The sequence below is a fragment of the Tribolium madens genome, unplaced genomic scaffold, assembly GCF_015345945.1.
Source record: "Tribolium madens isolate multiple individuals breed KSU strain unplaced genomic scaffold, Tmad_KSU_1.1 Scaffold_91;HRSCAF=231;Tcas5.2_LG7, whole genome shotgun sequence".
NCBI classification, from domain to species: domain Eukaryota; kingdom Metazoa; phylum Arthropoda; class Insecta; order Coleoptera; family Tenebrionidae; genus Tribolium; species Tribolium madens.
In genome coordinates, this window is record NW_025401063.1 from 10,892,699 (window position 1) to 10,916,737 (window position 24,039).

Genomic DNA, 24,039 nt, shown 5'->3' on the forward strand with positions numbered 1-24,039 from the left:
TCGCATGTCGCATTACTGCCGGCCGCGAAGTAGGGGTAAAGTGAAAGGCGTTCGGCAAAGCAGCCAAGGCCAATAAAACAAAATAAAATAAGATAAAATTAAATAAAATAAAATAATAATAATTAATCGTGGTTTCCTAAAAGCACACAATTTTATTTCGCTCTTACTCTTACAATAATAGTATTATTTAATTAAATATCTTTTCTATGCGTTAAAAAAATAAAAGTGCGTAATAGAGAGAAAAAAAAAGGTGATGAAAACAAACATTAAATAAGTAGAATATATTAATAATTTACATTTAGTTATTAAATTAACAATAATATGAAAGTTAGTTAATAAAATATTCTAACATGAATATTGTAATATTTAACAAAATAAAATACATTCATTGACTTGGGTAGTAGTATGTGATTTGCATTCCTCAAACAAATAATTTAGAAAAAAAAAAAAAACTGAATCAAAATAAATACAATCAAAAATATTGTTAGACTATCAGTGATTATTTCTTTGTTATTAATCTATGCCTATTAGCGTCACTGTGAAAATTATCACAAAAATAGTTATGCGATATTTCGACTTATCACTAGTAATAACAAAGAAAATAAATATTAATAAAACTAACTGAAATAAACAGGAACTAGTTACTCGTCTAATATAAATTTTTCTCTATAAAAAAAATAAAAATAAAGCAAATCTGAACATAATCCAACTTCTCACTCGAAAAGAGAAATGCAAACGAACTTATCACAATGACGAAAATTCACGATAACTTGCTGTAACTCGGCGGCGAAAATTTCTTCCTCAAAAATTTCAAAATATAAAGAGGCAAGCACGAAATCAATGTTATCACTAATACTTTCCAAATAAAATCTTTCGTCCGAATAAACTCAGAATCTGAAACATAAACAACATCATGATTTATCTTTTGTTTTTCAAAAACTCACCGAAATAGTCATGTAAAACAATCAATGACAAAAGATACAACACGAGAGAAATGAGTTCGGCTAGAATCATCAAATAGTGCCACGTCCTTATATTCAAGGCCACCATGATCAACTCCGTCAAAATCAAAGACGAAAAACTTATCGCCACTATGTGAATAAACTCATCTTCAAACAAAAGCAAAGCGCCGTACATTATCACCCCTCCTTGGTATATTGATATCAAGACCCACATAAAAAATGTCTTGTATGACAAACTCCGGCCTTTTGCTAACTCTTTATATAATTCTGGGTAGGTTAATGCGATTTCGGCACTAACGTCCTGGTCCAAGACTAAGCTAAATACCTATAACAAATACTTATTACAATGAGAGTATATTGGGGTTGGTTTACATACCGGAAACATGGTATACACTGTAGCATACCCCACCGTCAAAAATCCTTGGTACAATGCAACTGAACTCAAATAAAAAACACTACTAAAAACGGCCTGCATTGTCGAAATAATCAACCCGCGATGAATGACAAACTGTGCCAAACTCGCCGACCTCTTATACGACCTCCTCCCATGAACGAGCAGCAAATTCGCCAAATGCGAAAACTGCCGAATACTGAAATCTCCGGCCAGACTGGCCTGCTTCCCTTCTCTACCCTCAATCCCGATCCCTGCATCAGCTTGTTGGATCATACTGACATCATTTCCTCCATCCCCCACAGCTGCTGTTCGCTTTCCCGTATGTTTTTGTATCAACTGCACCACTTGCGCCTTTTGCGTCGGCGAACACCTGCAGCACACAACGGCGGGGGCTGCCGTCGCCAACTCCATAAATTCGGGTTGGTAGTAAGAGAGACACACCTCGAGACTATCGCCGCTTATCACAAGGGCACAGTCTTGTTTTCGTCGGAAGGCGTTGAGTTCGAGATGGGCGTCGGTTCGTGTAACCACTTTTTTGAGGATGTGAAGACCTTGTGTGCGAGAAACGAGACGTGAGCTTTTCGCGATGCAAGTGGCCGTTTCGAGCTTGTCGCCGGTGAGCATCCAGATTTTGATGCCGGCGTTGCGGAGAAGTTCTAAGGTAGGTCGAACGTTGTCTTGGAGCTTGTCTTCGACACCGGTGATACAGAGAAGCTCCATTTCACGTTCGAGAGATTCGACTACCTGGGCCACGCGTGACACGCGATCAGTCACGGAAAGGCGGGCGGCATTGTAGCGGCTCTTTAGTGAAAAATTGAAGATAATTATTTGTTGCTTTTCGCTTAATTATTGTTAATTGTGCCCAGTTTAAGGCCGTACTTACCTCAAAATCTGAATACTGTTCCTCAGTTAGCATTTTGCGAGCCACCACCAACGTCCTCAACCCATCTCTAGCCATATTGCCCACTTCTTCATCTAACCAATCTGTGTATTGTACAATTGGCGACATCACAACATCAGCACCTTTTAAATAGAAAATTATTTCGCCAGTTTGTAAGTCCTACAAAAATCAAAATAAATCATAAAATTTAAAAATTGCTTCCTGGACAAACTTTGACTATAACTCCCATCCGTTTCGTTTCGCTTGTAAACGGAAACACCTGCAAAATCGTGTAATCATAATGCCGACCATCGGGCCCCTTTAGTTGCATAGAAGAGAGATCTCGTCGACTGAGAGCTAGACCCACTTCTTGGGTCCATTGCACCAAAGCGACCTCATCGGGGCTTGACGCTTGATACGAAACCACTTGTTTTCCTCCAATTTGCAAATGTTGATCGGCTTCCGCTTCAGACGTTATCGAACCTGAATCTAATTTTACCGTTTATTATTATCCATATGGTGTTGAAAAAAACTGTTATACCTTCGTTGTTTTCATAAACCGGAGTTACATTGTGACACAAAGCCAATGCTTGAACGGCATCTCTAATTCTCGTATTTTCAGATCTGCGAAACTTAGTTTTTGAAGAAGTCGTGTCGCTACCTAAATAAGTCGATTTGAGGGTGGCACTCAATTCCTCAAAACTATCAGCCGCGTAACTGACAGTTCCCAAATGAAGTCGTTTTAACACCATCGAATTTTGAGTTAGAGTCCCCGTTTTGTCGGTTAAGAGATACGAAATCCTCCCTAATTCTTCAGGTATTGTCGTGCACCGAACCGCGGTTCCGGCCATGTTCGGGTCTTTGCCAATGGCCCACGAGTAGAACGACTTGCCCAACTCCAAATTCACTCTCAAACTTTTTTTAAAACAATTAAAGACGTTAAAACAAAATAAAATCAGTACCTGATTGGAATTATATATGAGAAAAGTAAAATAAACCGGAACAAATATCGGTACCAGGGGCCTCCAAATCCTTTTAGAGCCATCATGATCAAAGCGAGAGCGATTACGGCGACAAAAAGTAATTTCGTTATTGTGTTTACTTCAATGTCTAAAAGACCAACTTTGGAACGAGGCGTTGAATTGTTCATAACAGATCGCGTTTCGGGACCTGAAATTTATTTTCCGGGTTGATAGGAATTCGGAGAAGCGGGAACTGAATTACCTGTGTAGATGACCACCCCCAAAGCCTGGCCAGAGGCGATTACGCAATTGGTCCAAAGTGTGTTTTCCAAGTCTAGACTTTCATCCGAATTCAGTGAATCTAACTGGAAGGAGAAATCATAATTTTATTGAGAAATATTTTTTGAGCCTCCAAGCGGAAAAACACTTAGAAGTAAGTAGTAATGGGTAATAAAAATTCTCACAGATTTTTAAATCCGTGAAATAATACAAAAGCATATAAAATCTAGGATTAAATGTTATTTATTGCCATTTAAAATTCTGTTTATTTTTATTACCATAATGATTTAAGCTGAATTCACGTCACCAATTTCCGGACTTTTGAAGGCCATAATTATTCAAATTCTACTTACTCTACTAAAAGTCCCTATAAACGAATGAATGTCCTTTTGAGGCTTCTCTGCGTATATCTTCGCGCTGATTTCAAATAGTTGATGATCAGTAGCAAGTTTTTGGGTCGTGGGAACCGCCAGTCTCAACTTCCAGTCGGTCTCTCCATCCAACTGATCAGTCCTAACAAAAACTGCGCCGCTGCTTTCAGAGGTTCTTAAAAGAACCAAATCTGCGGGTACTCTCTCATCCTTATCCACAATAATGAGGTCACCAACGCGTAATTTATGAGCCGCGACGATTTCGAAGGGCTTATTCCTGTCATTGAGCAACCTTTTGCATTTTTGGTTATTGACCTCTTGGTCGCGTTTGTATCTCCTTAAATCGTCAATGGCCTCGCGGCAAATTGTGACCGTGAGTACAAAACACTGAGAAATCATTAAAAATGGGCTAGTGGGGTTGTATATGAGACTTACCAGAGGGATCCAGTAGGTGTACAAGTAGCTTATTCGAATGTCGGGCACAAATTGAGACGTTGCCATTATGAGAAAGTACAAGTTTAGAAAAAACTTGAATTGCTGGTAGAGAACCAACGGAAGAAATGTTATGATGTTGTATTTTTGGTTTCTGATGGCGTTGGCGGGAAATTGGCCGGGGGTTTGACTCCCTAGCATAATTTTCCGGGGCTTGAGTTCGCGGGGGCCACAACATTTCCGGAAAATGGAGCACCAACAACTGGAAAGAATAGGATTAGTCATTAGAGGGGTTTTACCGTAATGTGTACCTCCATAATGGTTCTTTATACGATTTAGTGATTAGTGGAATGTCTTCTTTGGAAGTTTTGGTTAAATTGCTTTGAGTTTCGACATTATCCATCGCGGAGCGGTATTTGAGACGCGCAAATTCACATTATTCTTTATTCTGCCTTATCAAAACAAATATTTTTGACATTTGGATAGAAAATGTCAAAATTATGCGCATGATTTGGAGCGCGAAATTTAAAAAGTTTTACAGAAAATTAGATAAACCGGCTATTTGTAAACAAATTATGTGTAATTCACAAACGTTAATTGACACAGAACAAATTGTGTGGGTTTTTACCTGCAAAGAACGGCTCCTATGCTTCTACGTCTTTTAGGACTACGATTATTTTTAGTTTGAATCTCCATTTCATTCCCATGACTCGATTGATTCCCTAATAAAAAATCGGTTTCTTGGTCGATGTCAAAATCTTGCAGAGGGAATTCCATGCCCAAAATTTTTGCATCATAACCTCACATTGCGCTTCCACAGTTTGACTAATTTATTATCAGTTTGAACAACTCGACTTCGATGAAACCTTTTCAAGCCACTTAACGCAACAATTGTAACATTTTTTACTATTTTTAGCAGTTCACAATAAACTTGACAGATTTACCACTTTACACTTTTCTCCATAGTAACTTTGTAGACTGAAGTTGGCTACTTGTAGGTACAAAATCAAATAAAAAAGATAATTTTAGATATCAGCAAGTAAATAAAATTTATATATTCAAACGTCATTTTCAATTTTGTAATAAACAAACTAATGGATGTATATAATGCATATTATGCCAATACATTTATAAGAAGCTTTAATTATTTAACCGTAAGGTAATGTTGGCGACACTGCGTCACTTGTTTACAAAAGTTCAAAAAATTTGTTGTGCTGATTCTCAATTCCCATGATATCCGGGAAATCCACAACAAAAATAACGAAGTATAATACGAGTAGTATTTAACATTATAATTATGTTATTTGTTTTAGTAACCGAAATTTTAATTGTGAATGAAATCAATGACAAGGGTCAAGATCATAGGCATGATCCAATTATTTACCATTCCTGCTTTTAATTCCATTTTATTTTGTCCTTGGGGTGAATAAAACAGACGCATAACTTATGAGTCAATTTATTTAAAAACATGTTGAAATAATTATACACAACTTACAAAATAGAATAGTTGAAAACTTTGAGGCAACATATTAACGTAAGTACTGAAGAGGCATTTAGTTTTCAAAAACTGTCATTTACAAACTTTAGTTTATAAATCTTCCTAAAAACCTGTTCAGCGTGTGTGTGATACTGTTGTTTTAAAACAGAAAATAATGAAAGAATCAAAAAATAATTCCACAGCCGATTTATTACCGACAATGACTGACTATATTTTAGATGGAAAAATTTGCAAGCACTACCTACAATAACACTAGTAATACAAGTAAGACTGAGAAGTTGATTTTATTATGTAGACGATTTTTCACACTGCAAATATTTGAAATGCATTTACATATTTTTACTGGCATAATTGTGCTATAAATAAGTCTTACTGATATTTTTTAAATTAGAAAATAATTTCATTGAGCTTCATAGTTTTGTGACAAAAAATATGCAGAAACAAAATTATGTTAATTCAAACACACCCCATTAATACAATAAAAATTCATTTAAATTATCAGAAATCGAAATTTCTGTTATAGCACCCTCGTATCGCTACAATATACACAATTCTAATGGAAAAAAATACAGTATTAAAAATGAACACAGTACAGTGAAATCCATTAAAAAAACTACTCTTCACCCCTCAGTTTCCATTCCTTTAGCTGCATTGAATAATTTAAGGTGCCTCGAAAATACCACTTTTATGATTACATCTGAAATAAATATTTTCTTTTCTTACAGAAAGTACATTTTTTCAGCTAGTTGTTTTAAAAAACACTGTTTCTGTTATAATAGAAAACACCTCATAATAAATGTCAACATCAAGATTAATGAGCATAATATGCATCAATATTCCTATTGATTAACTATTATACAATTGTAAAAACACCTATTTACAAACTTGTTATAATTAAGGATTCGGCATTCAAGCATTCACTTTAAAAATAAATGCCTCGAAAAAAATTCAACTAATCGTGCATTGTAAACGTTGAATGCTTTAAATCCGGTGAAAAATTAATTCAATCACACGATTACAAACAACCTTACACATCTCTGCTTTAGCATTGTCAACCGTAATTTCTACAACTAAAAAATTTCGCCAAAGCTTATTTACATGGTCTTCACTGTCTCGAGAACATCTCGTAATAAATAAAAACACATTCCAGAAGTAAAAAAATCCGAAAACGTAACGTTAAGGAAATAAACCGTTTAAACTTAGTGTAAGTATGTCAATCCTGAGATCTCCGTTCGTTTAGTGAGTTAATTTCTCTATTTTTTCAATAACCTCCAGTGTCGGTAATACAATAGGTACTAGAATCAGTCTTGCGATAATTGACTAAATTTCCACTCAAACTGTTAAATAATAAATAGCGATTTTTACTTCTGGAATAAAAGGGCACATCAGACATTTAAATCCTCGCGGATGATAGCCTCGATGGCTTTTTAAACATAGTCTCAATCACTTTTTTAGAACGTCATTATCTAAATCTTATCACTGACACATCATGTTTTCCAATTGTGACGCTGACCCGGACCTGGAGGGATCATGTCGAGGAGGTACTGTCGTTGCAGCTCGGCGGCCCGCTGCAGCTCAGCCATGTTCGGCGTGCCCCCTTTGCCGCTGGCGGCCGCCTGTGCTATGGCCATCTGGTAAGGGTAGAACAGTGGCGAAAACGGCAACATATGCGCCGGCGGAGCACCGGCCGTCAAACCTACAACAAACAAAAAACAAATTAAGAAAAAAAATACCAATCTAAAATTTAGTCGCTGAGTCGAGTTTTGCAACTTAAAAGCGTAAGCTGGCATAACCGTATCTAAGTAGTTGTCAAAAATGATCTTTAAGTTGAAGTGAGTGACTCAAAAAATGAAATTGTTAGCTTAATAAATTCCTTTTAAAACGATTCAAAAACATAAAAATTCGGCGTTTTGATACATTACTCACTTCTGAGAAGCTGCTGTTGTAGCGCTTGCATTGCTGCATTTTGCGAGAACTTATCCGACGACGAATGTGAACTCCTGGAGGGTGGAGGTGTTTGTTGAGCGGAAGGAGCTGGCGGTGTGGCCGCATGTCGGGGTGTAGGAGTCGGAGTCGCCGATTTCGGAACAGCTTCTGGAGTCACCGGCGATGGGGCCGGACTACTCGAAGTGAAGACCCCATTTTGAGCAAGCCTCTGCTCGATTTCCTGCTCCTGTTGAAGAGCTTTCACAAACGCCGTCTTCAGTCGGTTCGTATGCTCGGCCTTCAGCGCTTTTTTCACGTTATTGGTTACACATTGCTCACAAATGACCTTTAACCCTTCAAAATCACCAGTAATTAAATAGAACTCTTTTGAAGATTCGCTAATTTTACCTCGATTTTTGCCTTTAGTTTCCCATTTCCAAACCGGAGTAAAATCAGAATTGCATTGACTACACGAAAACGGCATTGGCGGCAATGGCATTCGTGTCTCTTTCGTCAGAAAATCAACGACGTGTTCTAAGCCTACCAGATATATAAATTCGGTGTTGCTAGGATTAGGAATGAAATGCATTTCAGGCGGAGGCGGCTTGGGCGGAGGAATCTGAAACAAAACACAAACCCCAATTAACACTTCTTGAAAAACAAACAACAATCATTCCTACCTGTAGAAGCGTCTTTTCCAATTGTTTTCGTAGGGCCAACTTCGCCGCTGCTTGTCTTTGCGCCGGTGTCTGTCCATCGTCCCTCGATCGGTCCTGTTACCAAAAAAAAAAAAAAAAACAATCAAAATACATCCACAGAAACAAACAAGTATCTAGCACTAAATATCTAGTTACCTGCGGCTCGCCCAAAGGCGTTGTTTGTACGCTCGTACCCAATCCTTTACTATCTAATCCACTAGCAGTCTGACAGCATTAAAAACGTTAAAAAAATTAACAACAATGTACGCAATGAACAACCCCCCGTGCCAGACTGATTAAATTTATATTTGCTACCCCCTCGCAATTATACGCTCTCGTTTAACACAAACCTTAGACGGTTGGGGTGGTGCGGGTGTGATTGTAACGGAAGGCGAGAGATCCTTAACGCCTGGAGGAAAACCCGAAGAAGGTCGACCTAAAGAACTCCTTTGTGGCGGTTGAGGTACGGATAGATTCGCGCCTCGGCTACTTAGAGGTGAGCCGGCCAGAGGCGGCGCGTGGATACTTGAACGGGCTGGGGGCGGTTGCTGAAAAACCATCGACAGGGCGCGTTAACGTCAACGTTGCGCAACGCAGGGATAAATAATAAAAATATAAAAATCTGATTGCATAACAACAATTACGCCACTCATTATTTAACAAAGTCGTATTATTTATTTTTTTGCAGTCTTATCAAAATAAGTCCCGAAAATCGTTGTTTTCACATAACTGTTTAAATTTGCAACCCAAATTTAGAGAATTACCAAATATATGACGGGCAAACGTATTTTTTGTATTTCTTATCAACAAAATAAATAAAAATAATTTTAATTTTTTAATGACCAATCAAGGTCAAACTTTAGAATTTTTCCAGTATTATACTCGTATTTACCTTAGCAGTTTATTTATGCATCCTAGACTCTAATAATAACAAACATGCAAAATTTTGGTTGTGTATTCTTCTCTGGTTGTTCATTCTCTTACAAAATATTTTGAATTTCGAAGTGAAAAATTGTAGCTGGAATATCTTGTATAAAATAAACGCAATTATAACATTCTAACAATTTTTTGTAAAGGCACATATACCATTTTGGCTACTTTTTATGACTCAATACTTATTGTATTTCGGGTAAATTATTATTTAACCTCTAATTAATTTTATCAGTATTTGTCACTGTAATAAAATACGACACTGTTTGTGTTAATCGGTCGACAAATATGTCAATAACTCCTTGTTATTAATTCCTTCCCTTTTACTCATTTTTTATAACTCATGATCCCAAAAATAAAACACATCTGTTAATCGTCGAAAACTTGGTTTATCTTCTACGACCAACAATTTTCGGCTACCAAAGCACGATTTCTTTCGTGTAACCTTTGATAAGAACATTTCAATTTGATTTGCAGGTTCTAATGGCCTTGATTTAATCTTATCACTGAATATACAATAAGGGATTTCCAAGTAACATTTTTGTAATGAATTTACTTTAAAATCGACTTAAACCTGTTCTTAAATAGGAATGCACAAACGCTGTTGTACTCTTCGATTCGCCGGAGGCAAAAATCTTCACAAATTCGAATCTATTTCAAGGACGCGGTTATTTTAGTTCGAAATGTCCACATAGGCAAAATGAAAATCTTAGTTTATTATTAGCATCGAGCGGACAATCAATTTCAAATGTGTGTATTGAACGAATTTTATATGGCTCCATAGCCTAATTACATAATAAGTCATTCGCTTTCACTAATTCTTCCAGAAGGTTTATTTTCAAGATGAAATAAATAATCGCTTCGTAACTAACAAAGAATTGGTTTTCTATAGATGGTAAAGTGCCAATTTGGAAAAATTCCAATTATCCAAATCGCCACCTCCGTACTATAAATAACATCCATTGTCCCTATTAAATTCGATTAGAAACCTCTCGAGAAAATTTTTATTTTTTTTTAAAGAAAATCGTATGTAATCTCTAAAAAAACAAGAGTGAAAGATGACAGAAACTCGAGTTTTTGGAAGAGCGAGTTATTACGAAGTTGCCGTACAATTATAGTGTCAGTATTAAAAAAAAATCAACAAACACGTTAATAATTTTTTTAAATTTATCGCGCCATTTTCGTTACGTTATTACGTTATAAATTCTAATCGTACCTAGTTGTATATATTTTCAAGGTTCAACTGTAGGTTATTGAACCCGTTTCAAATCGTCCGTTCTTTCCTCCAATTTTTACAAAGACAAATTCATTTAACGAATTCACGACGATATAATTAACTGTTAACATTTCAAAACAGAACGTTCGACTTTTCCTTCTGCGATAGGTCAAGATTTACGAGTGAAACATAGGTCATTTCGCAGAAATGTTATAAAAATAATCAACCGCAAAAATAGGTCGAATAAAAACGTAAAATAGATAGAGAATGGTAATATAATAAATAGGAGAGATAAAAAACAGTGAGTGATCCACGTACGCAAATAAGTCTTTAAAAATGCGCCATTAATTAACTGACGTTTTATTTTATCGAAAGCAAAAAAAATTCATTATTTCTAATTGTTGTACCAGCGTAGTAGATACGAGTACTACCCATGCACTGATAAAAGTTGTTTGAAGTTCAAATGGAAAATTGAAAAAAAAAAAAAACTTTTCGATTAAACAGGACTGGCATAAATATATTTTTCTTCTAATTAAGCGTTAACTCCATAATTAAATAAGAAAAAATACCGATCCATTTTCGTAATTTTATTTCTAGCACACAATAAAATCGTCTTTTTATATTTTTTATTTCGCATATCAAAACCGTTCATAAAAAAGTTTTTATTGGAAAAATATTTTTAAACGCGTAATTATTTAAATTAAGAAGGGACCTGATGGAGCAAAGTGTACCAATTTACTGTAGTTTTTAAAAAAATTATGAAGTGAGATAAAGAATCAAACTAGGGTTCACAAAATCACAAAACTGTAAGCAGGTAATTGGCCATTTTCCTTTCTGAAATTAGGGTGGAAAAACTTACTCTCTGTTAAGATCGTAGGAAAAAAACGATGTTTTTTAGTGAAACAAGGAAAGTTTGTTTATTCACGATCATAAAGTAATATGTAATTAAATTACCTCGTATGTGAAAAGTTGTAAAGTATAACGTTTCATTTAACAAATGATATGAAATATGACAGTTCAGGTTGGGAAATGAGCACTTCCCATCCCGAAAACTGTAAAGTATAACATTTCATTTAACGAATGATATGAAATATGACAGTTCAGGTTGGGAAATGGGCACTTCCCAACCCGAAAACTGACAAGGAATTGACCACTTCCTAACCTAAACTTTTATGTCATGTTTTTCAAAATTTCATAAATTCTTTATTGGCTTTCTGTTCTTTAAGGAGGATGATTGGTGATAAAATGGTACACAAACCTTGGTGGTCGTTGCTTCATCAATAGCTCGGTCAATTGATAACCGCGAGGCTTCGCGCCTTGGTCATCAAATTTCGCTTGCATGGTAATGAAGCACCTTCCACCTCGATATGTAAGATACTATTTTTTTTGTTTATAATTCTTTATAGCAAATAAGGGCCCCTCTTAATCAAAACCATAGATTACTATGGTAGACTATTAAAGAACGCAATGCATCTTAACAACTTTAATTTTTCTAAATTTATTTTTGGAATAAATATTGAACTCCTCACCTTTTCAGCCACCCAGCGCAAGTTAATTGTAATTAGATCAATTTTTAATTGGGTCATTTCAGCCACGTTTCAACAGACAATAACAAAGTAAAAAGTAATTGCATAAAGACTAATTAAATTGATAAATTGCAAAAAATAAATGCCTATAGCGATCGACAAAACCGGAAACATTCTCATCATGTACGAGGAAAGTTTAAAATGTTCTCTACGTGACTCGTAAACAAAAAACATCACTTGTTTAATAAAAAAATTATAGTTACAAGTACCCACTGCAAAAATTAATTTATACCCCAATCGGCCACAAAAAATAAAGTTTTCAAAAATATCCCGACACTTACTCCACGCAGAAGTGAGGGCACACTTCCTTGTCCAGTCTTGTGCGAATTCGGATGTCGGGAATGGAGCGATTGCGGTGGTTGGTTCTTGTTCGATGGTACTTTGACTGTAGTCGGTGTGATGCTGAGACCGCTTGGAAGACCGGTCGGCGGCAACGCCGACTGAGGTATGCTCGGAGGCAACACCGCCACGTTCTCCTTCAGCTGTTGCGATTGTTTCAATTTTTTTAACAGCACCAACTTCATCTCTTCGGCGCGGAGATCTTCGCGGAGTCGTCTCAGCCCTCTGTCTCTGCACATGAGAAAAAAAAAACAGAATTTTATACATTGTCGCATGACCGGTGACCGATTACACAGTTATGTACTTAAGTGTGAGATGTCATTTTCGCAAACCAAGGTAATAATTTATTGCAAACCAGACACAGAAACGAAAACTTTGATCCCGTGAAGGTCTTCAATACACGAAAAAAAATCATTTATTACTGCAGCATGTAGAATTTTCAATTAAGTAGGTTTGTGTTTTAAAAATTTTTGCAGAAATTTGAATTTATAATATATCTCCTACAACAAGGTCGTTTAATTAAAATAAAGAATTAAAAAAAAAATCAAACTCGTTTTTAAACTTATTATAGATTGTTTCCAATTATCTCTTTTTTACTCTTTAATCAGTTTGATCATGAGATAAAACAAAATTTATTGCAACATATTTTCAGATTATAAAAGAATTTTCGGAGTCATAGCACCCCCAAAACTGAAGTAAACATAGATAAAGTATATTTAATTACCTGGAATAAATTTGCTCTCCTTAAGTCTTAATGTAAGGTAAGGTTATACTTGTAGTTAAACTCATAAAAATCTTTCTAAGCTTAAATCATTCATCTGATCTTATTTCCTTAAAAGCAAAAAAATCTAGTAACGGTAAGTTGGCTACGAAAATTCAAAGTGTTAGTTAATTACTTTAATGTAATAATTTTTTGAAAGGCCATTTAACGTTATTGGGTTATTTTACTTATTTTAAATTTTTGCACGACTTATTATTTAGATAATCATAAACTAGGTAGTATAATTATTTTTGCTTCGGGTTTAAATAAAAAAACTTTTATGATAAGAACGTAACTAGAATAACCAACGAACTCGGAGTTTATCAGCATCAAAATAAAAAAGGAAGCATGTAGTCGTATCTTTTTATTCTAAAAACATTAACGAGTTATAATATAAAAAAAACTCATCTAGAGTGCACCTGTAATTTTTTTTTTCACTTGTCTGCATCATTTCCACGAATATAACTAGAAAAATCAGTAATGCCAACAGAATTAAATTAACTGAGACGCGGTTACCATGACTACTAATGTCACAAGTCTGTGTAAACATATTTTTTTAACTTTACTAAATTAAATAGCTATCTGCGTACGAAACGAAATAAAACATTGTTAAATTGAAACAAATTTCCACTAAAATTAAAAGGTTACTAATAATGTTTTGGGTGTATTGTAATGTATTGTAAAATAATCTAAATGCTAAATAGAAATGCTAAGTATTAAAATAAGATTTGCTAAGTAAAATATTGTAAATAATCAAAATTCAGGCAGTAGTGCTATGTATTAAAATAAAATTTGCTAAGTGTAATAAAATTGAACAAATTTTCTCTTTTAAGGCATTTTCTGGGTCAATCCAGCAAAAACCCTTATAACCGATTTTTTATTTAAAATCACTCACTCAACAATCCTATCTATTTTTGTTTATTATTAATTTCTAATATGTTATCTATCAATATCATCCATTTTGTTTCAGAATATTAAAGAAAAAAGGTACCTGCTGTTTTTAGACTGATTATTAATATAAAAATAAATACAATTTTTCGGAAACGTTTCGATTTCTTTATTCAATGTTCCTCAGGCCGTCAATTGTTTTTATAAACAGGTAGCGTGATGTTCGGGCATTTGGATTTGACTGCGTCAACGTTGCCGAAAAGTTATATTTATTTTCAATAATCCGTCCAAAAACACCAAATACCTTTTTTTTTCTAATACTCTTATCTATGTATGCCCTCAGCGCAAGGATATTATTTATTATTGATATTTATTATTGTATTACTGAACATTTATTATATTTATATTTTATTCCAAATCATAAAGTAATAACCAAATTACCTTGTATATAAAAAGTTGGAAAGTATGACATTTCAACTTCATTTAACAATTGATAAGAAATATCAGTTATCAGTTCAGATTGGGAAGTGACCACAAATTTTATAATTTCTTTATTGGCTTTCTGTTCTATAAGAATGATGATTGCAAATAAAATAGTATACAAACAAACCTTGGTGGTCGTTGCCTCATCGTTTCTCGGCTTACTGCTAACCACGGCGCCGGCGCGCGCATTGGTAATAAAGCAACTCCCATCTCGGTATGTAATCTACTATTACATAGCGTTTAGTATTTTTACTTAGCAAATATGTATACTTAGCGTTTGATTTAATAACTTAGCGTTTAATTTTTTTCCAAATTAAAAAAAACAATCTGTTTTGACATTTATTACACCCACACAAAACAATCGATACCGAAAATCTGATAACTTTTATCAGCTCCGAATCACCGTTCAATTGTCCTTTGTTTACCAGTCGTTAACAAATTTTGACATTTTAATGGGGGCTCACCTCTGCTTCAGCTCCGAGGGGCTGAGCTCCTTGATGGGCGCTAACGGGGGCATTTCTCCTTCGCTCGAATCGCTGCTATAATCCGCGTTTCCGTTCGTCCGCGGTTTATCTAGAGTGCCATTAATGAGCACGTCGGGACTCTCAACGTAACTTCTTGGTTCAGTGCGGGGGCGAAGCACTCGTCTCGAATAGACCATCGACTGGGCGCTATTTGTCGACACAATGCCCATTGGTTGTTGTTGTTGTTGTTGTTGTTGTTGTTGTTGCTGCTGCTGCTGCTGTTGTTGTGGGGCTGGTGAAACTGATCGGTTTGAACTGAGAAAAAAAAAACGAATATTACGACTGTTTGCAGATAACACGCGAGTATTGTGAAGTGAAAAAGGTGAGAGAAGGATCCGGATCCTAACCTCTATAAATTATTATAAGAGCGGTCGGGGTACGAGAGGAAGATAAGACCAGGTGGCGACATGACACGTAGGGGTGCGGGCAGAGGGGGTGGCGCACCGTAAAATTTTCTACATGATGGGGGAAGCGGAAAGGACACGTCACAAAGCCGCTGCCCCCAGATGGGGTCGAGATAAGGGCGGCGATATTAATTAGGACGACTCAGAAATCATAAAAATCGACTGGATGTGCATTTACCAAAAGTACAATTTACCGCCCTTGACACGTAACATAGCAATAACCCAGGTTGTACAGGCTGCCTACTCGGTCAACGGTCAATATAATATTTTACTTGCTATTTCTTTCTAAAATGCGATTGGTTGTATGTTCATTCTGTCGCGATTACATACATTTGAAAAGTTGATTTAAAAATGAACATACATAACTCAATAATAATACATTTCCAGCATGTACTGGAATTATTTATCACTAATTTAACCACAAATTCTATATAGGAGAAGTATAAAAGGGGCTAAAACCATTTGAAGAATCCAGAAGAAAAAGGATGAGGGTCCAGTTTCCAAATTTTCGAGAAAAATGGAATTTAAACTCTTGTGATTTTTAGTGAAATTGTTTTTATTAAAATATTTGTTTCAATAATCTAAAATGACCAATAGTTATTTCTGTATAAACAATTACCTAGACATTAAGATTACAACTGAAAGTTATAAAATCGATTTTCGTCGTTCTGTGTTATGGTATGAATAACATTCAACAATATCCAATACTTAGCTGTCAATAATACCCAAGTAACTCACAGGACTGTTATAGTTATTAACGTCATGTACAGTGATGGACAGTGAATTTCGTCCACCCAATTTCCCTGACATATTAAATGTGTAAATTATTCTTTAGCTTTTTCTAACCTTGTTTTAGAATTTTGATGCTCGATGCTCCTTGCTACTTTTTACCTTTATCCTTTGAAATGGTAGTTTTTAGTATGCCCAAAAGTATAGAGACACATCTTTGGGACTACCTTCTTGTATCAGGGAGATAATTTTTGTTTTATTAAAAGCACTTACTGCTGGCATGTTCGAATTTGATTAAATTTGACAATACGTATTTGAATGTCAGTTATCATGACAATAACCCACAGACTACAGTGAATTTTTGTGAATTCACGGAAATTGGGTGAACGAAATTCACTGTCCATCACTGTACCAAATAACAGATGATGTTGACTTTAGTAAACCGAGGTGAAGCCGAGGTTTATAATCAACCAAATCTGTTATTTGGTATCGGCCGTGTGTCCTCCAAGACTTTTCGTAATCCGATTCCTGACTCGGAGAGAAGCAGCTTTTTATTAGTAATTTCATAAAATAAATCACAATATCATGAAAGTATTTACCATGGTAAATGACTGACGGCCGTTATAATCCTTAACAGACGGAAACTGTTAAAAATAACTTTTCACCTGTCATTTAATTTCCGTTAAATTCAATAACAGTATGGGATTACGAAAAGAGGTTTTAACAGCCCGCTTTTCTTTTAACGATCGGCTTTTTGATAGGTTTAACAGTTTAAACCTTCAAATATTGATATTTTCAAAATTTGAAAATTTCTTTTTCTAAATATGGTAATTTTAACGACCGCGGGATTAAAGCCCTCTTTCATCTGGTCTCAAACAACTCCCTCGGTCATTATGACCTTCTTAGCAGCCCTGAATACGTAAATAACTATTACAGTCTTTTTCTAAGTAAACAAAACCATGGAATGAGAATCTCATGATTCCATGTTCCCATGAACCTCAGGAAGGTAATTTGATAATTCAAAATCAGTTCGAATCGGACGTTACGTAAATGAACAAACAGATTAATTTATTTGCAGATTACTCAACTAACAAAGACAACAAAGATATGAAAACCGTACATATAAAAGATAATACAAGCGAAAAGTGGGGGGAATGTGTAATTTCGGTAATATTCCATTTTTAGTGTATGAATTAGATTCGAAAAGTTTTTACGGAGCAATTTTATATGATTATAAAATAAAAATATAGAAGTATTTTTTTATTTTGGAGATGCTGATATAGTTTTTCTACATTTACATTTCGTAATAGAAAATATCTCGTAATGTCTAGTAGAAATTATAAATTATTCACATTTATTTATGTTCCCAATTAAGAAAAAAGTACGATAAAATTCCAAACATTTTTTAGTATATGTTTTCTGTCACCTCTCATTAATATTTTCATATCAATAAAAGAAAAACCTCATTAAGTTCCAGCACTAATTATATAATAAATTCAATTTTATAATTCATTTATCAAATAATTATAACGCACTTCCGCCATTGGTAATGACAGCACCTGTAATGAACGTTACCTTTTCTCAATCTGATATGTTTCTTACACTAAATGAAAATGAACAAAATAAGACCAAACTAACTCGTGAGACAGTTCACCGAAAGAAAAAACCTCGGAATATCTTGATACTTTCCACACGAAATGTGTTTTTAAAATACAAACGGAAAGTATGCCATTATGTCCCTAAGAAATAAATTTGTATTTTTTAAAGTTTGCAAACTTTAATTATACGTTATGTTTCAACCGGACAATTTCCATAATATCTGACAAAAAAATATTTGGAGCAATTCCAAAATTCAAAAAGCCAGCGAAAATTATTTATCGCCTGTCACCCACCGGGTGCAGCTGTTCCATTATGTTGCAATGCCATTTTTAGCGAAATGTCAAAATAGTGTCAATTCAGAAAATAACTTGTTAGGTACGGTAATAGAAAAAAATATTAATTTAACCACTTAACAGGGAAAATAAATAACATAGTCCCGTCCCTTCAGGGTTTGAAATATGTCGAAACTGGTTCGGTAGACCCAACAAATGATAACCGTTAAAATTCCAACCTAACAAAAATATTTTCATTAATTCTTTAATTAAATTGCTTTCTAACACTTTAAACACTAAAGAGTATTATTTTAATTTTCTTCGAAACGATTAAACCTATTCTGTTTACGATAGAAGGAAATAAAACCGTGTTAACACGATGTCTTCAGAACAAGCATTTACGCCTTGTCGTGAGTTCGGTTCATTGTGCCGCTTTTTCGAAATAAAATGGTTTATTCTCTTGGTAATCATTAAAATGATATCACAAGACGGTGAACATCAAGTATAAAAATTAATGAAAAAAGTATAACCGGTTGGTCAGTGATAAACAAATGAAAGACACTTTTGTTTACCTCAAAACTGGTGAATATTGATCAGTACTGAACCAATTGATCCGGAACCCTTTCTTTCTTTCCTTTCTATCTGAATAAATCAATTTTAATTAGATTTGACGATGTTTTATTTCAGTTAAGCGATCACAAGACAAAATGATTGTCCCAGATATTAGAAAGAAACAACGATAATTTTTCTCCGACACTAACATACGCAAACCTTTGATATGCGAGAATCAAACACGACTAATATCTTTCGTAAATATATTATTCGATTGGTATGTACGAGTATGTATAAGTTAAATGGAAGTGGAAAAAAATTGTCTCAATTCGCGATGGACGCGCGTTCTTATCCCGGAGATCTGTGCACAGTGTTGCCACGTCATTAAATGTAAGCTGTGTTTTAGGCGTGTGGCTAATTACATATTTGTTTTGGCAACATCTGAGAGTAGGTGCAAATCGATACTCTAGAATAAAAATAAAATTCGTCAGTTTTTCGTCGATGCATCAACTTTGAATACCAAAACAGTTTTTTTGAATATTGAAACGATCATCCTTGCGATAAACAAGGGTCATTTCCGTCCGACTAGCTTACCTACCAGTTCTACTTTCATAAAATCTAATTGAATAATAGTCCAGATTGGATAGATCCACATTGTTTGATTATCAACATGTACTTACGAGAAATAGCTCGATTTTTTATTTGACGAGAATTTATTAACGAGCAAAAAATTACGACAAATCATGAAAATTTCATATTTGGTCAAGATGTCCACGAGTTCACTTACTTTGTAGTGGTTACTTGAGCGTGAACATGGGAAATTACGCTAGTTTTTGTTACGACGCTTTATGGTATAAATACAACAGAAAAGGCGTTCAATTAAAATTAGCAGCTTTTTAAGTGTAATTAGCATTTTGTCGAAAAACTGTCAGAGAATTTTTTGTCTTTAAAATTTTTACATTAAAAACCAATCTTTGAACATTCCAAATACTGATAGAGCCCCTTGAAAACATCACTTTCGTGTTTTCGTTTATAAATTTATACCTAAGACACTACACTACTACAGATATAGACTGCCAGGACAACCATCGACCCTAAAAATTTCGTGTTTGTATGTATATTATTCTTATCTTATCACTTATCGCATTATAGCTACAACCAATGGAATAACCAACTACTTTTTCGCCATATTCCTGGTTCAGGTACATTACCCGACACAGTAATTGGACAAAAATCACAACCATTACAAAAACAAGTGAAAGCGTAATTTTTAAACGACTACAAACATTAAAAGTCATCTTATTGTTTCGAATTGGCAAAAATAGGCTTTACCAAACCCACGATTTTGACCTTTTTACATGTCTCTTTTTATTCGACTAGAAAATAATTTTGGTTGATTGAGCATCAAATTTGGGCAATCAAGTCGATCATAATTTTATTAATTTCTTAATTATTATATTATTATTGGTCATGAAATGGTTTTTTCCATGAATTAAATATTCATAAGACTTTAGTCATTCTTAATGTGCGGATAGGTCATCACAATAAAATTAATAATCATAAATAAGTCTGAAAATAAGGTGATACTATCGACATAGCAACAGAGGTCGAGTTTTCAGATTTGCCCTAATTTGAAGGAGGAAAATTCGATAGTTTTAGTACAATAGAAAAACGTATCGCATGGACGACCTTTTGCGTGAATGAAGAAAATTACACATGTTTGTAACTCGAGTTCTGACTTTAGCCACTAATTACACGAAGATTATAGGACTGAAGTGTAACAGATGGACAGCAAACGAATTGTAACATGGCAGGTTATACTTGTGTATAAGTTGTACTCGAACCAATGTCAAAATTGGTGTTCTTTGTTCGAAAAATATAAGTATTCAAATGTGGTGCTGTCAAAACTACACTACCTATTTAATTTAATATCTACTACACCAAAAATAGTAAAATACTTTCAACTTATGCCGTAAACAATTTTCGATTACATTAACACATCATAATTTATACATATCTCTCTATATATACGTAAATATTCATTTGAATTGTATTTACATTTCACTGAAACACTTATTAAACATTTTGTATTAAACATTTCAAGGAAATTACACACAGACGCCCAAAAATACGAGTAGAAATGTTTGCTTTGAAATAGTTTCTTCTCATAAATAATAATTAATTAAAACAAAAATTTTACATCAATATATAAATATTAACATTACTAAAGTATGAAACGTAGTTGGCCACGACGTATAATAATACTCACTGGGTTGCAAGAGGCAACAAACTGTCATTTGTGTTTGTGAGTTTTGACATTTTACGAAAACAATCAAATTTGTTATAGTGATGACAGTTGACCGACAGGTTCGTAATCAACATAAAAGTTTGTTCAGATGATCCAGCAGTGGTCCTACTGTTAAAAACTGCTTATCAATCAGAAAATCTGTTTCCATTAAAGTTTCTAACGATTATATTTGTATGATACTTTTGTAATCACACAGAATTTTGAAAAAGTGACATTTGAATTTTTTAGATTAAATGAAATTAAGCTGTGACATATTTGTGATAAAAAATGAAGATCTACAGCCAAAATTTTGTAGAGTATCACTCCTAAAAAATACCAAAGAAGTGGTAAATGCAATAATTATGATTTATACTTACAAAAGTTGAGAAACAAATTAATAATATTATTAATTACTGACTTGAAGTAACGGAGAAAATCTCTAGTTCTGGCGCTAAATTCGAAAGCCAAAATGAAAACAATTCTAGCACAGTGGTTCTTAACCTGAGGTCCGTGAGAATATGAATGGGGGTCCGCAGTCTCATCTATGGGCCATTTAAAAATAATAAATAAATGCCACCAAAACTCTCGTAATCGCTACGCTTACTTAGCTTACTGCTTTTCTCAACCACATACCTACCTATGTGAAAAGGCATTTTCTGCTCTTGTATATATTAAAAACAAATACAGAAACAGATTACAAGTAGAATCCAATTTGAGATTACAGCTTAGTAGTAACATCACTAATTTAGTTGCAAAACAGCAACACCAACCTTCACATTAACGTATTTTTTATGAAAAAGTATTTTTTTTTGTATTTGTAAGTAGTACTATAATAAATGGTCCGAAATTTATTGCTGTTTTTTTATTAAGGGGGTCCTTGAAAATTGTGCTTAATTTCCTAGGGGTCTGTGAACTGAAAAAGGTTAAGAAACGCTGTTTTAGCAGCTTTAGTTCGCCACAGACAACCCCTATTCTATTGTTACGAAATGATTAAAACAGCAAATTAATAATTTTGTTTAACCACAAGAAATTGAAAAAAAAAATTGAATCATAATATTCATAATGTAACGGTCATTACTTTGTGTTTGGTCATCATTTAAAAAAAATGCTCAAGGGATTAAGAACATAATAATGTAAAGAAAATATGTACATTTACAGATTGCATAATCCAAAAAAATACTCTTTCGTGACCTTATTTGATATTGATTTTGTCACAATCATTCCATTTCCCATCTTTTCAGACAATTACAACTAATTAAATCAAATAAATTGCAATAGGTTCTTTTGTTGTAACGTATGTCGCAAATCGTTTTTTTTTTTTGACATACAACCCCAACAGCTTCACGGTTTTTCGACCTTTAAAACTGTTGTGTCGCGGCTTATATTTGAATTTCCTTCAGAATGATAATTTGAAATCGCGCTGATTGAACGTTAATGAAGATCAGTCGTCATTAAAACTAATTGTTGGTAGAACTGGTTATAAAGTTGAGCATCGGACCCCCATATTGAAAATCTCGTTCCGCCCCTATGGTAACCATAGCTACATAACAAAACAGCAACAATTATGTCATTTTGACATCTGTCAATAAATATTTTGGTTATGGCAAAAAATCGAAGATGTTTTTTTGGGATGATAGTAGGGATAGGTTATCGATTGTGGTTTATGTAAATGGTGACGCTGTCCGAATTGGTCTTAATAAAGCGAAACGTCCGGTCCGTAACAGCCGCGGCGCAACCCACCTAATACTCAGATCGACGACAGCTTCATCAACGTCCATCTTCTCCATGAGCCCCCTAACCTCTCAGAACATGACACGGCGCGATCCCAGCGCACCTCGGCTCAATTATCGGTGCACCGAAAATGTATCGCGTCGTCAAATCGATTATCTTATCACTTGCACTCTTCGGCCCGGCACTGGCACGTCCCCGGCGGCCTCATCGGCCCCCCAGCACTCAAAACACGAAAATCGGCCGCACTTCACTCCGCATCGAAATTAACAGACGACTGATTCAATTCAATATGGCGTGGCCTTGTGTTGTGTCTACAAACACTACCGCGTTGATAAAACAGACGTATCGTGAACAGTCGAACTTTTACTACGTCACTCCTACCTTTCACGACATACGTCGCAGATCGCGCCGGCCGCCCTTTATTCATTCAGCATGTAGCACTATTCAGACGTACTTTACTATGGCTATCTTTGTCACACGCAAAGGGGAAACCAAGCGCCGCCGATAAAGATGCGCCGCGTTCGCACTTCTGAACCAATCGCATCAAACAAAACGGCTAAATATGCAACTGTCTCGTTTTAAATTGCACGAGATAGAGAGGATTAGACAAGGACGTAAGCGATTTCTTACAGATTTTCGGCCGTTCATAAACATGTCATTCCGACGAAAAATCGCGCGGGGTTGCCTTTTACCGATTAATAAAATCATGACCTTACAAATTTTTGGACAATTAAACTATTTCCATTCGCAAAAAGTGTCAGTATATACTGTTTCATTAATTTTATTATTTTTTTTCTAATAATAAAAACAAATAATTTGCATTTTTATTACTTTTTTGCAAATAAAATGTTTTTTTTTCCGTTATCCTGTTTTTATTGTCGGTTTTGTAGTGATATAAAATTGTCCGAGGTTGAAATCTGTTTAATATGCTAATTTAATGAAAAATCAATAACGTTGTGTCTAAAGTGGAGAATTTCAATTTTGTAAAATGGAATGGCTTTTTACATGCGATGTTTGTGAAAAAAATGGCATACGTGTGGATTATTGTTGATTTTTTCATATTTTATAACAGTCAAACGGTTAAACAGTGTTGCAAACACAAAATTGAATTTTTAATTAGATAGAGTTGGTGTCACAGATGCCACGCTTAAGCCGCCATCATATCTTTAGATTATTGATTGACACAGTATTTAATTATTATCAATTATTTGTCGGTCTAAGGATTAAATGCTATTCAATAAATTTGAAATAAAATTGAAATTAACTATAAAAGGTTTCGAATGTTGAATAAGTATTTAAATCTAATTATCCATTCACAATTTTGTAAAACAGAAAAA

General features: G+C 34.5%; 2 protein-coding genes and 1 long non-coding RNA gene across 6 annotated transcripts; 1 reads left to right on the forward strand and 2 right to left on the reverse strand.

Annotated features, from left to right (window-relative positions):
- Nucleotides 1-266: 266 nt before the first annotated feature.
- LOC123010441 (probable phospholipid-transporting ATPase IIB) lies at nt 267-5,235 on the reverse strand. 2 transcript variants are annotated; one of them, XM_044407334.1, is made up of 11 exons: nt 4,909-5,235; nt 4,284-4,542; nt 3,831-4,235; nt 3,461-3,563; nt 3,199-3,406; nt 2,778-3,151; nt 2,469-2,725; nt 2,240-2,416; nt 1,339-2,157; nt 945-1,287; nt 267-894 (listed from the first exon to the last, which is right to left on the reverse strand). In XM_044407334.1, the coding sequence occupies exons 1-11, from the start codon at nt 5,055-5,057 to the stop codon at nt 761-763; spliced, it is 3,228 nt and encodes a 1,075-aa protein (XP_044263269.1). In that variant the 5' UTR covers nt 5,058-5,235; the 3' UTR covers nt 267-760. The 2 variants fall into 2 exon arrangements, with proteins under 2 accessions (XP_044263269.1, XP_044263270.1); XM_044407335.1 differs by lacking the exon at nt 4,909-5,235 and adding an exon at nt 4,592-4,772.
- Nucleotides 5,236-5,394: 159 nt separating this feature from the next.
- On the forward strand, nt 5,395-5,727 carry LOC123011026. Its single transcript, XR_006413123.1, has 2 exons — nt 5,395-5,545; nt 5,594-5,727. It is a non-coding gene; the product is annotated as an uncharacterized LOC123011026 (long non-coding RNA).
- Nucleotides 5,721-23,049, reverse strand: LOC123011025 (transcriptional repressor p66-alpha). Of its 3 annotated transcripts, XM_044408277.1 has the most exons (9): nt 22,712-23,049; nt 15,069-15,383; nt 12,416-12,704; nt 8,753-8,950; nt 8,559-8,627; nt 8,385-8,477; nt 8,113-8,323; nt 7,705-8,058; nt 5,721-7,474 (listed from the first exon to the last, which is right to left on the reverse strand). In XM_044408277.1, exons 1-9 carry the CDS (start codon nt 22,756-22,758, stop codon nt 7,266-7,268), a joined length of 1,785 nt encoding a protein of 594 aa, XP_044264212.1. In that variant the 5' UTR covers nt 22,759-23,049; the 3' UTR covers nt 5,721-7,265. The 3 variants fall into 3 exon arrangements, with proteins under 3 accessions (XP_044264212.1, XP_044264213.1, XP_044264216.1); XM_044408278.1 differs by lacking the exon at nt 8,559-8,627 and having other exon boundaries at nt 22,712-23,047; XM_044408281.1 differs by lacking the exons at nt 8,559-8,627; nt 8,753-8,950.
- Nucleotides 23,050-24,039: the final 990 nt, after the last annotated feature.